At 46.2% G+C, this 14,263-nt stretch overlaps 1 protein-coding gene across 1 annotated transcript in view; it reads right to left on the bottom strand.

The window, feature by feature from the left end:
• Positions 1–10,899: 10,899 nt before the first annotated feature.
• Positions 10,900–14,263, bottom strand: part of LOC122946657 (mucin-17-like) — a 75,762-nt gene continuing 72,398 nt past the window's right edge. The window contains exons 9-10 of the mRNA XM_044306415.1: positions 12,680–13,312; positions 10,900–10,937 (exon numbers count right to left, since the gene is read on the bottom strand). Of these exons, the coding sequence (XP_044162350.1) occupies positions 10,900–10,937; positions 12,680–13,312 (671 nt within the window). The remainder of the gene's footprint in view (positions 10,938–12,679; positions 13,313–14,263) is intronic.

Below are 14,263 nucleotides of genomic sequence, written 5' to 3'. Positions count from 1 at the left end.
CAGCAGTCTCTTATGCTGTTTGAAGACTCTGCTGGCAGGGTTTCCCAAGGGCATCCACCTAGCCCTTGCCCAGCGGTGGAAGACATAGAATGCACTGATGCACAACCACTTATGTTTCCTGATGATGAGGACATGGGAATACCACCTCAGCACGTCTCTGATGATGACGAAACACAGGTGCCAACTGCTGCGTCTTTCTGCAGTGTGCAGACTGAACAGGAGGTCAGGGATCAAGACTGGGTGGAAGACGATGCAGGGGACGATGAGGTCCTAGACCCCACATGGAATGAAGGTCGTGCCACTGACTTTCAGAGTTCGGAGGAAGAGGCAGTGGTGAGACCGAGCCAACAGCGTAGCAAAAGAGGGAGCAGTGGGCAAAAGCAGAACACCCACCGCCAAGAGACTCCGCCTGCTACTGACCGCCACCATCTGGGACCGAGCACCCTAAAGACAGCTTCAAGGAGTTCCCTGGCATGGCACTTCTTCAAACAATGTGCTGACGACAAGACCCGTGTGGTTTGCACGCTGTGCCATCAGAGCCGGGCACCTGCATGCAAAGCATGAACTGCAGTGGAGTAAACACCTTAAAAACAAGGAAGTCACTCAGGCTCCCCCTGTTACCTCTTCTGCTGCTGCCACCTCGGCCTCTTCTGCTGCTGCCGCTTCGGCCTCTTCCTCCGCCTCTGGAGGAACGTTGGCACCTGACGCCCAGCAAACAGAGGATGTACCACCAACACCACCACCGCCGTCACCAAGCATCTCAACCATGTCACACGGCAGCGTTCAGCTCTCCATCTCACAAACATTTGAGAGAAAGCGTAAATTCCCACCTAGCCACCCTCGATCCCTGGCCCTGAATGCCAGCATTTCTAAACTACTGGCCTATGAAATGCTGTCATTCAGGCTGGTGGACACAGACAGCTTCAAACAACTCATGTCGCTTGCTGTCCAACAGTATGTTGTTCCCAGCCGCCACTACTTCTCCAAGAGAGCCGTGCCTTCCCTGCACAACCAAGTATCCGATAAAATCAAGTGTTCACTGCGCAACGCCATCTGTGGCAAGGTCCACCTAACCACAGATACGTGGACCAGTAAGCACGGCCAGGAACGCTATATCTCCCTAACTGCACACTGGGTAAATGTAGTGGCGGCTGGGCCCCAGGCGGAGAGCTGTTTGGCGCACGTCCTTCCGCCGCCAAGGATCGCAGGGCAACATTCTTTGCCTCCTGTTGCCTCCTCCTCCTACTCAGCTTCCTCCTCCTCTTCTTCCACCTGCTCATCCAGTCAGCCACACACCTTCACCACCAACTTCAGCACAGCCCGGGGTAAATGTCAGCAGGCCATTCTGAAACTCATATGTTTGGGGGACAGGCCCAACACCGCACAGGAGTTGTGGCGGGGTATAGAACAACAGACCGACGAGTGGTTGCTGCCGGTGAGCCTCAAGCCCGGTCTGGTGGTGTGCGATAATGGGCGAAATCTCGTTGCAGCTCTGGGACTAGCTGGTTTGACGCACATCCCTTGCCTGGCACATGTGCTGAATTTGGTGGTGCAGAAGTTCATTCACAACTACCCCGACATGTCAGAGCTGCTGCATAAAGTGCGGGCCATCTGTTCGCGCTTCCGGCGTTCACATCCTGCCGCTGCTCGCCTGTCTGCGCTACAGCGTAACTTCTGCCTTCCCGCTCACCGCCTCATATGCGACGTGCCCACCAGGTGGAACTCCACCTTGAACATGCTGGACAGACTGTGCGAGCAGCAACAGGCCATAGTGGAGTTTCAGCTGCAGCACGCACGGGTCAGTCGCACTGCGGAACAGCACCACTTCACCACCAATGACTGGGCCTCCATGCGAGACCTGTGTGCCCTGTTGCGCTGTTTCGAGTACTCCACCAACATGGCCAGTGGCGATGACACCGTTATCAGCGTTACAATACCACTTCTATGTCTCCTTGAGAAAACACTTAGGGCGATGATGGAAGAGGAGGTGGCCCAGGAGGAGGAGGAGGAGGAGGAGGAAGAGGGGTCATTTTTAGCACTTTCAGGCCAGTCTCTTCGAAGTGACTCAGAGGGAGGTTTTTGGCAACAGCAGAGGCCAGGTACAAATGTGGCCAGCCAGGGCCCACTACTGGAGGACGAGGAGGACGAGGATGAGGAGGAGGTGGAGGAGGATGAGGATGAAGCATGGTCACAGCGGGGTGGCACCCAACGCAGCTCGGGTCCATCACTGGTGCGTGGCTGGGGGGAAAGGCAGGACGATGACGATACGCCTCCCACAGAGGACAGCTTGTCCTTACCCCTGGGCAGCCTGGCACACATGAGCGACTACATGCTGCAGTGCCTGCGCAACGACAGCAGAGTTGCCCACATTTTAACCTGTGCGGACTACTGGGTTGCCACCCTGCTGGATCCACGCTACAAAGACAATGTGCCCACCTTACTTCCTGCACTGGAGCGTGATAGGAAGATGCGCGAGTACAAGCGCACGTTGGTAGACGCGCTACTGAGAGCATTCCCAAATGTCACAGGGGAACAAGTGGAAGCCCAAGGCCAAGGCAGAGGAGGAGCAAGAGGTCGCCAAGGCAGCTGTGTCACGGCCAGCTCCTCTGAGGGCAGGGTTAGCATGGCAGAGATGTGGAAAACTTTTGTCAACACGCCACAGCTAACTACACCACCACCTGATACGCAACGTGTTAGCAGGAGGCAACATTTCACTAACATGGTGGAACAGTACGTGTGCACACCCCTCCGCGTACTCACTGATGGTTCGGCCCCATTCAACTTCTGGGTCTCCAAATTGTCCACGTGGCCAGAGCTAGCCTTTTATGCCTTGGAGGTACTGGCCTGCCCGGCGGCCAGCGTTTTGTCTGAACGTGTATTCAGCACGGCAGGGGGCGTCATTACAGACAAACGCAGCCGCCTGTCTACAGCCAATGTGGACAAGCTGACGTTCATAAAAATGAACCAGGCATGGATCCCACAGGAACTGTCCATCCCTTGTGCAGATTAGACATTTATAACTACCTCCCCTTAACCATATATTATTGGACTCCAGGGCACTTCCTCATTCAGTCCTCTTTTTATTTTCATTTTACCATTATATTGCGGGGCAACCCAAAGTTGAATGAACCTCTCCTCTGTGTGGGTGCCGGGGCATAAAAATATCTGAGAGTGGCCTGTTCCAGTGTTGGGTGACATGAAGCCTGATTCTCTGCTATGACATGAAGCCTGAATCTCTGCTATATGAACTCTATCCTCTGTCTCGGTGCCGCGGCCTAAAAATATCTGACAGTGGCCTGTTCCAGTGTTGGGTGACATGAAGCCTGATTCTCTGCTATGACATGAAGCCTGATTCTCTGCTATGGGACCTCTCTCCTCTGTCTGGGTGTCGGGGCCTAAAAATTTCTGACAGTGGCCTGTTCCAGTGGTGGGTGACATGAAGCCTGATTCTCTGCTATGACATGAAGCCTGATTCTCAGCTATGACATGAAGCCTTATTCTCTGCTATGGGACCTCTCTCCTCTGTCTGGGTGTCGGGGCCTAAAAATTTCTGACAGTGGCCTGTTCCAGTGGTGGGTGACATGAAGCCTGATTCTCTGCTATGACATGAAGCCTGATTCTCTGCTATGACATGAAGCCTGAATCTCTGCTATGGGACCTCTCTCCTCTGTCTGGGTGCCGGGGCCTAAAAATATCTGACAGTGGCCTGTTCCAGTGTTGGGTGACATGAAGCATGATTCTCTGCTATGACATGAAGCCTGATTCTCTGCTATGGGACCTCTCTCTTCTGTCTGGGTGCCGGGGACTAAAAATATCTGACAGTGGCCTGTTCCAGTGTTGGGTGACATGAAGCATGATTCTCTGCTATGACATGAAGCCTGATTCTCTGCTATGGGACCTCTCTCCTCTGTCTGGGTGCCGGGGCCTAAATATCTGACAATGGCCTGTTCCAGTGGTGGGTGATGTGAAGCCTGATTCTCTGCTATGACATGAAGCCTGATTCTCTGCTATGACATGAAGCCTGATTCTCTGCTATGACTTGAAGCCTGATTCTCTGCTATTACATGAAGCATGATTATCTGCAATGGGACCTCTCTCCTCTGTCTGGGTGCCGGGGCCTAAATATCTGACAATGGCCTGTTCCAGTGGTGGGTGACATGAAGCCTGATTCTCTGCTATGACTTGAAGCCTGATTCTCTGCTATGACATGAAGCCTGATTATCTGCAATGGGACCTCTCTCCTCTGTCTGGGTGCCGGGGCCTAAATATCTGACAATGGCCTGTTCCAGTGGTGGGTGACATGAAGCCTGATTCTCTGCTATGACATGAAGCCTGATTCTCTGCTATGACATGAAGCCTGATTCTCTGCTATGACATGAAGCCTGATTCTCTGCTATGACATGAAGCATGATTCTCGGCTATGACATGAAGCCTGATTCTCTGCTATGGGACCTCTCTCCTCTGTCTGGGTGCCGGGGCCTAAATATCTGACAATGGCCTGTTCCAGTGGTGGGTGACGTGAAGCCTGATTCTCTGCTATGACATGAAGCCTGATTCTCTGCTATGACTTGAAGCCTGATTCTCTGCTATGACATGAAGCCTGATTCTCTGCTATGGGACCTCTCTCCTCTGTCTGGGTGCCGGGTCCTAAATATCTGACAATGGCCTGTTCCAGTGGTGGGTGACGTGAAGCCTGATTCTCTCCTATGACATGAAGCCTGATTCTCTGCTATGACATGAAGCCTGATTCTCTGCTATGACATGAAGCCTGAATCTCTGCTATGGGACCTCTCTCCTCTGTCTGGGTGCCGGGGTCTAAAAATATCTGACAGTGGCCTGTTCCAGTGTTGGGTGACATGAAGCATGATTCTCTGCTATGACATAAAGCCTGATTCTCTGCTATGGGACCTCTCTCTTCTGTCTGGGTGCCGGGGCCTAAAATTGGTATTGGTTAATTTTACTTTATTTTCTTTTTTTTTTTTATTCATTTCCTTGTCCACATTTTTTTGCAGGGGATTTACCTACATTTTGCTGCCTTTTGCAGCACTCTAGCCCTTTCCTGGGCTATTTTACAGCCTTTTTAGTGCCGAAAAGTTCGGGTCCCCATTGACTTCAATGGGGTTCGGGTTCGGGGTGAAGTTCGGGTCGAGTTCGGATCCCGAACCCGAACATTTCCGGGAAGTTCGTCCGAAATTCTCGAACCCGAACATCCAGGTGTTCGCTCAACTCTAGCTCTCAATGTCTGTTAGGAGCGGGTCACAGAGATGAGACCTATCTCTAAAACCACACATACACGGCCACCTTCAATTCATTACTATGGGACTGACGAAAATAGCCAAGCGGTGTGCTCAGCTGATTTCTAATTGAAATTAAAAGTAAGCACATTGCGCAAGTGCAGCCACAGCTCCATTCACTTCTATGGGGCTGTTGGAAATTTCCGAGTCAGCACTCGACTATTCTCAGCACTCCTATAGAAATTAATGGAAGGCGGCTGTGCAAGAGCAGTTCATCATCCTTCACTTTGTGGGCTCCATTCTAAAGATAGGTGCAGGTTCCACCTCTACGATATGTATGAGATGACACAGCCCCTCTAAGGTGCTGATCAGCCTTCCTATTTAGCTGGGTTGTGGCTCCCCCTCCTTGCCTGAGCTTTCAGGTTTTCTAGCATCTAGTAACCAGCTATAGTGTGTTCTCTTGTCTTATTACCCACATACTGCACTTTGCCTGTCTACCAATTCTGCTCCTTGCCAACTGTCCTGACCTTGTAACTGCTACCTGGACTACGCAAATACTCGCGACTTTGGGATTAGTATCTGAAATACACACATATTAGGTAGTAGATTGCAGGAATGGTTCCCTGCAGCGGAGTCTAGATCCCTGTACAGGGGTTAAACGGTGAATACCGAGGAACCATTAGGGCAATGCCTTTAGATTTAGTACAAAGTCAAACTGGTTATTTGGCACATTCCACACCCACTGTACGTTCCAGTTAGGGCTCATGCACACGATAGTATTTTGCATTCAGTATACTGGACATTTTTTAAGTTCAGTATGCGTTTCAATGGTTCAGCAAAAAAAATTAAGTGTCTCCGTGTGCATTCCGTTTCAGTATTTCCGTACCATGAAAAGATAGAACATGTCCTATTCTTGTCCGCAAATCATGGTGCTTGGCTCCATTCGAGTCAATGCATCCGTATGTCTTCCGTATCCGTTCTGTTTTTGCTGAACCATCTATTGACAATGTTCTGCCCAGCCCAATATTTTTTATGTAATTACTGTATACTGTATGTGGCATACGGAAAAACGGAGCATAAAAACGGAAAGGAGACGGAAACACAACAGAAACAAAAAACGGAACAACGGATGCGTAAAAAACGGACCGCAAAACACAGAAAAAGCCAAACGGTCGTGTAAATGAGCCCTTAAGCTAGGTTCTTCTACTCAAAAGCTTGGTGGTCATCCATATATATATCTTTTTTTCTTGGCCATTGGGGGCATTGCAAATGGAGTTTCACTTGAATATTTGGGTTTTCAGTAGAAATGTTAAGTCCTTCTTTCATGACAATTATTTGACAGTTATTTAAGAGGGCTGTGTATTGATTGAGCTTGGAATGACGGGCTATAAATGATCTGTAGTAATGGGTGTATTGTGTCATATGTCAATGAGTAACTCCTCAAATGTAACAATCAACTCAGTGATATGGTAGATCCTTGTCCCTTCAAGCTCAATTGAAAAGCAATTAAAAAGCCGCCAATTTTCAACAAAGAATGCAAAAAGCTTTATCAATTTTCTTTAATCATAAATAACAAGAAAAGCGCCATCGCGTCATCGGTCATGAAAATAAAGCTATAAATTTGTGCATACAAAAATAAAATGGGATTCATCTGTAGTAGAAAACAGAAAGCATCCAATAATACGAGCCTACAATATAGTACATGTAATAAATAGAACCATGTGCAAGCATATAAAGCAATCACATAAGCAATGACAGATATTAACACATAGAAAAAAAGCAGTGTGGCCAGCACATGAAAGCTGAGGATGTGACGTGCACTCAAGGGCTAGGACCCACCCCTGGGGGCATTGAAGCCCTTAATTGTGTTAAGTATTTTTTTCCCAGGAATGGCACAACCAATTTTCACAACTATAGGGTTGATCTTGCTGTCACACTTTAAATATGCGTTTATTAAATAACTCAATCTTTTAGATATTAAAAAAAAAATCTGTACAATAAATTAGTGAGCATTTGATTCCCTTCTGGGAAAGTTCTGCCTTTATCTGTAAATCTGTCCAAGATGGTCCATTAGGTGGAACTAAAATTTTTTGGCTAGTGTCACCAGTGTTAATTTTATTTTGAAAATCTGCAATGTCCATCTCCAAACCCCTTCTTAGTAATGAGTGATCATGATTGAAACAAATACCAAGTCCAGATTAGAGTCTAGATCAGTTACTTAGGGTTCTGTCCACACTGAAGCCTTGAGCTGAATTCATCACTGCCTTTGAAGCATCCTCTTGGGGCTCCACCTTCTGGGTCATGTATCGGTTCTCTACAGTTCCAATGTCCATAGAATGTACTGTAGGTGGTGGAGATATCGGAACATGCCTGGGCTCTGTTCACATGGTAAGAATGTGACCTTCGTTTACAGGCTGCAATCTGTATGATGGAGAAACATGCATTGATCATGTTGGAATGTAGATTTCATTACTGACATTGATATGCACTACAGAGGTTATCTGGGTTTAGTTAGCGATCCATGTTAAGATTGTAAGATATTTTAGTTTTTGAGTCTCTTATCCCCTCCTATTCTATAATATACATGATAGAACATTCAACCTTTTAGCAATATTTGCCGATACATCATCATTAGTGCTGGGCGAGCATGCTCGGCCAAACACTAGTTCGGCTCGAGCATCACAATGCTTGGCACATCATGGTGTTCAGCTGAACACCGCATGTGCTCGAGCACGATGCTCAAGTCTCCTCCCCGCACATTTGTTGGCTGCTACACAGCCAATAAACGTGCAGGTAAGTACTGCCATTCTCTGCAATTCCATAGCCATGTTGCCTGCTGGCATTACAGTGATTGGCGGTCTGGAACGCGTCATCGGGTGCTATATGACACATGTTCAGCTCAGTATTAGTCAGGAAGAGCTGGAGAGCAGAAGGGAGAGATAGTGTAGGGATTGAAATAGCAATATTTTACTTTTTATACTTGTTATAGACCACAAAGTCCTTTTAAGGGCTATTGTGTGTGGCAGCATTATAAATTTTAGCGCAACCTGCACTAAATTGCTAAAACCTGTTAGAGACCAAAAAGTCCTTTTAAGAACTATAGTTGTATCTGGAAGCAATATATATTTATAGCGCAACCTGCGCTAAATAGCTTGCAATTGTTTGGCCGCTGCAGACAGCGACATTATCTGCGCTACATCTCCTGTCTAGCGCGTGCGCAGCCTAAAATATCTGTAACATTCAGTGTACTTTTTCCGTAGACGGTGTCCGCTGCGGACAGTTACATGACCTGTGCTACATCTCCTGTATAACGTTTGTGTATCCAAACTATCAGCTACATTCAGTCAAATTTTTTTTGCTGCTGACATTACCTGTGCTACATCTCCAGTATAATGTTAGCGCATCCGAAATATCAGTGACATTTAGTGTAAATTTTTATTAACCGCTGGTGACATCGACATTACTTGCGCTCATAGGCATGCGCATGGGGTGTGCCGGGTGGGCTTGGGCACACCCTAATCAAGCCTCAAAATTGAGGTTCTGTTACCACTGGCAGCTGCCTCTTGAGCCCCGCTGGCTGGCGAATACTAATGAAGAGCTTCCATTTCGGAAGAGCTCATTAGTACCAAAGGACCAGGAAGCGGTGAACGCTCTGTACTTACCACTTCCTGGTCCTCGGCTGTCGGCTGTGCAGGGCTGCGCACAGCGTGAGGAGGGCGGTGAGGATCTGCGGCTTACAGGAGCAGAGAGGTAAGAGTTTTTTTATTTTATAAAAAATGAGGCTGCTGGGGGCATAATTGAGGCTAATGACAGGCATAATGGGGGCTAATGAGAGGAATAATGGGGGCTAATGAGAAATATGGGGGCTGATCAGCCTTCATATTTACCTGGGCTAGGCGTTCCACCTCCTTGTCTGAGCTTTGGGTATTCTAGTGTTGGCTAGCCCTAGTGAAGGTGTGCTTGTTCTGTCTGTCAGCCCATGCACGAACCCTGCCTGTTTCTCAAGCCTTATTCTTCACTGCTCGCCCTGACTTTGTATTGCTTACTCGTGTATGTATGAATGCTGCCTACCTGACCTTGGATTGCTTTCTCTTGTAAGTTAGTAGGCTGTCTGCCCCAAACTCAGCCTGTCCCTTGACCTAATATGTTGTCTGACTCCTCGGGTCCTTAAACCAGTGCTTATGAACACTGTGGGTCATCTGCCAACCACACTAGGACTACTCCAGGAGGTAGCATCCTGGTTGGTTCCACATCCCTGTTTAGGCGTTAAAAGGTGAATACCAGGGGACCGTCAGTACAATGCCCTTAGGTTTGGCCCAAAGCTAAACAGGATAGTTGGCACAATGGGTCTACACTCACTGTCTGTTCCACAAGTGAATGCAGAGAGCATTCACAGTGAAGCTTCTCCTCATGGACACTTGCAGAACCAGTATTTGGAGAATAATAGTTCAAATTCTGACTATTCCTGACAAGAAAAGCTCTACAAATGGTATAATATATTTGAACGGATCTCCCCAGCCTTTATCGCTTTACATTGCAATAAAACAATGCTATGTCTCAGAAATGTGTTTTAGTGGCAATTCCTTAAAGGGGTACATCTGGATACATCATCAGTATCTGAACAGGGTTGGTCCAACACCCTGGACCCACACTGATCAGCTGTTCGAGAAGACACTGGAGCTCGCATTAGTGCCATAGCCTTCTCTCAGCAAACCAAGGACAGTGCCGTACATTTGACAGCAGCTGTGCTTGGTATGGCAGCTCAGCCTCTTTCACTTCTATAGCACTGAGCTGTGCCTAGGCCGTATGACCATAAACGTGACGTCTCATAGCCTAGGAAAAGTAACAAGAAGACCACGGCGCTACTGTGAGCACCGCTGCCTTATCAAACAGATAATTGGCGGGGGTCCCGGGTGTTGAACCCCCACCAATCAGATACTGATGATCTATCCTGAGGAGAGATCATTAGTGTGAAACTCCCAGAAAACCCCTTTAACACTTTTTATTGTTTTCTCCAGGCTATAAGAAATAACAAACCAATGGATAGTTCATGTAGGAAGACATTGTAGCAATATAAAATTTTTTTTAGTAAAGCAGAAAATAATATATTTAAATATACAGTATTTTCATATGTATATAGTCATATGGAACTAAACTGTAAAATAAATCAGATACTTACCCCAAAAGGAAGTCCTAGAAGCACAGCCAGGGCCAAAATGGAGACCAAGGTAAGCAGGGCGATGCCCCAATTCGGCACTGTAATTAAAAATTATTTATATAATGAATGTGACCAAGTCAGTAATTAATAGTGTTCATCACGAATATTCTAATCACAAATTTTTATCGCGAATATTGGCACTTTGAGAATTTGCAAATATCTAGTATATAGTGCTATATCTTCATAATCGCAAATATTCTATTTTTTTTTTCCTGAGTACCCATGATCCCTCACTGCTTCTTGCTTGAGGGGAAATGAGAAGGCTGCAATATCTCTGACTTTAGGAGTAGTGTTGATCGCATATTTTTTATCGCAAATTTTCCGATTGCCAATTTTTGCAATCAAGAAAATAATGACTGGAGATCACGAATTCTAGAATTTACGAATTTCAATATTGCCTATTCTGATCATCACTAGTAATTAACATGCTATCAAATGATCAGATAATCAGAAATTATTCTCGTATCTCTGTGTCATTTCATTTTCTAAATAACGATGAAAAAGATATGATTTAAAGCAGGCATGCTCAACCTGCGGCCCTCCAGCTGTTGTAAAACTACAACTCCCACAATGACCTACTGTAGGCTGATAGCTGTAGGCTGTTCGGGCATGCTGGGAGATGTAGTTTTGCAACAGCTGGAGGGCCGCAGGTTGAGCATGCCTGATTTAAAGGAAATGTGTCACCAAATATTTTATCTGCCAGTTAAAACCAGATAGTGACACATCTCCCTTTTTCTGATCTGTTTTTATTTTCTGATTATAGATTTTAATATTCTATTTCCTGAATATTATTATGGGGGCGGCCATCTTGCCTGAGCTGTTCTTAACAGCGTTTAGAAATTGCTTTACGGCAGCCCCATGGTCCATAAACACAGTGGTCAGGCGTGGACCTCATTAACTTTAATTGACTTTAATGGGTGAGTTTTCTCAGCATTCTCTGTGACCTGTGCAGAAGTCTATTGTGAATGGTGGATCTTATCTATACACAGAGGTGATATCATTACAGGCAGGATTAGAATGACAGATAAGTAGATAAGTACAGTAAAGTGATCTGTACAGACTTAGTAGCCAGTGCAAAAACTTCAGGGTTTTATGGATTTTGATCAAAAATTATAATTAAAAAAAGTGATTTAGACAATAGGTCATTTACTGATGACACATTCCCTTTAAAGGGGTATTTTGGTTGTGAGAAATGAATCCCTTATCCACAGGATAGGTGAAACCTATTAGATCAGAGGGGGTCCTGGGACACCCATCGCTGTCTAGAACAGGGACCCTGCACCCCTCTGCCACTCTGACCACTCCACCCCTACGGGAGTTCTGCAGACATTCCAGTACATTGCTTGACTATTTTGAAACTCCCATAGAGATGAATGGAGCAGTAGTGCACTCCCTGTAATGTCCTTTCATAGCCCATATTAACAGGCTGATCATTCTGAGAGTTGTAGTTCTCTCCTGTTGTATACCTCCCCATGTAATGTTAACCAAGGCCACATAATAACAGTCTATAAATAATGGGAATTGTAGTTCTCTCCTCATATCCCTCTCCCTGTCATGTCAACTGTTGCCCTATAATAATAGTCTGGACATGCTGAAAGTTGTAGTTCTCTTCTCATATCCCTCTCCCTGTAATGCCCTGATACTCCATAATAACAACCAAGAAATGCCGGCAGTCACCCATGTAGCAGGTGACCCGGCACTGCTGTGGCCAGTTGATGGCTGCAGCGGTCATGCCGCCCCTGTCAAAATTGATGTTGATGGGGGGGGGGGAAACTTGCAGAGCCGGTGATGGAGCCGGAACCCAGCGAGGAGTATCAGGTAAGTATGATCACTACAGTCGGTCCAGTCGCGAGGTGATCCCATGAATTATGCGGTGGACGCCAGCTATGATTGTGGGGAAGTTGCTGAGGTGCGGGCCGTTTAAAAATGATTTATGGAGCCCTGTATTAAGTAAAGTAAAATATTCATCACTACTGTGAGCTCTAGACAACCACTAAAAGCCCTGCAAAAACAGTGGTGTTCATGGATCTCCTGTTGTCTACAAGATTGTCCTTTGCTTTCAATCAGTGTAGACTGATGTTTATTAGTAGTGAACGCCTTAGTTTTATCTGCTGTCAGGAGGTGTTCAGCAAATAAAGGGGATAAAGACTGAACAGTTCTATGTGACAAGCATTAACATTTTTCTTAAATAAGAACAGTTGTGAATTGAAGTATCTACAATCCTTACCTTGTTCAGGAGCAGCAACATTAATAAGTGATGTGGTTTCTGTAGCAAAGACTGCAGTAGTAGTGTTGGCAGTAGTAATAAAGGTAGTGGTGGTGGTAGTAGTAGTAGTAATAGCTGCTTCACTAGTTTCGGCTATAGAGGTGGCTGCAGCAGTTGCAGTGGTATTTGCACTAGGTGTTGCAGTAGTTGTTGGAAGTTCAGTTGTAGTCAGTGATATAGTTGTGGGAGGTTCAGTTGTTGGAGATGCAGTAGTTGTAGGATGTTCAGTGGTAGTGGATGATGTAGTAGTTATGGGAGGTTCAGTTGTAGTTGGCGATGTAGATATTGTGAGAGGTTCAGTTGTTGATGTAGTAGTTGTGAGAGGTTCAGTTGTTGATGTAGTAGTTGTGGGAGGTTCAGTTGTAGTCGGTGATGTAGTAGTTGTAGGATGTTCAGTGGTAGTGGATGATGTAGTAGTTATGGGAGGTTCAGTTGTAGTTGGCGATGTAGATATTGTGAGAGGTTCAGTTGTTGATGTAGTAGTTGTGGGAGGTTCAGTTGTAGTCGGTGATGTAGTAGTTGTAGGAGATTCAGTGGTAGTGGATGATGGAGTAGTTAAGACCAAGGTAAGCAGGGCGATGCCCCAATTCGGCACTGTAATTAAAAATTATTTATATCATGAATGTGACCAAGTCAGTAATTAATAGTGTTTATCACGAATATTCTAATCACAAATTTTTATCGCGAATATTGGCACTTTGAGAATTTGCAAATATCTAGTATATAGTGCTATATCTTCATAATCGCGAATATTCTATATTTTTTTTTCCTGAGTACCCATGATTAGAGTTGAGCGAACACCTGGATGTTCGGGTTCGAGAAGTTCGGCCGAACATCCCGGAAATGTTCGGGTTCGGGATCCGAACCCGATCCGAACTTCGTCCCGAACCCGAACCCCATTGAAGTCAATGGGGACCCGAACTTTTCGGCACTAAAAAGGCTGTAAAACAGCCCAGGAAAGAGCTAGAGGGCTGCAAAAGGCAGCAACATGTAGGTAAATCCCCTGCAAACAAATGTGGATAGGGAAATTAATTAAAATAAAAATTAAATAAATAAAAATTAACCAAAATCAATTGGAGAGAGGTTCCATAGCAGAGAATCTGGCTTCCCGTCACCCACCACTGGAACAGTCCATTCTCAGATATTTAGGCCCCGGCACCCAGGCAGAGGAGAGAGGTCCCGTAACAGACAATCTGGCTTCATGTCAGCAGAGAATCAGTCTTCATGTCATAGCAGAGAATCAGGCTTCACGTCACCCACCACTGTAATAGTCCATTTTCATAAATTTAGGCCCAGCACCCAGGCAGAGGAGAGAGGTCCCGTAACAGACAATCTGGCTTCATGTCAGCAGAGAATCAGTCTTCATATCATAGCAGAGAATCTGGCTTCCCGTTACCCACCACTGGAACAGTCCATTCTCAGATATTTAGGCCCCGGCACCCAGGCAGAGGAGAGAGGTCCCGTAACAGACAATCTGGCTTCATGTCAGCAGAGAATCAGTCTTCATATCATAGCAGAGAATCAGGCTTCACGTCAGCCACCACT

Source organism: Bufo gargarizans, chromosome 9, assembly GCF_014858855.1.
Source record: "Bufo gargarizans isolate SCDJY-AF-19 chromosome 9, ASM1485885v1, whole genome shotgun sequence".
Taxonomy (NCBI): Eukaryota; Metazoa; Chordata; class Amphibia; order Anura; family Bufonidae; genus Bufo; species Bufo gargarizans.
This window is presented reverse-complemented; position numbering and strand designations above follow the sequence as displayed.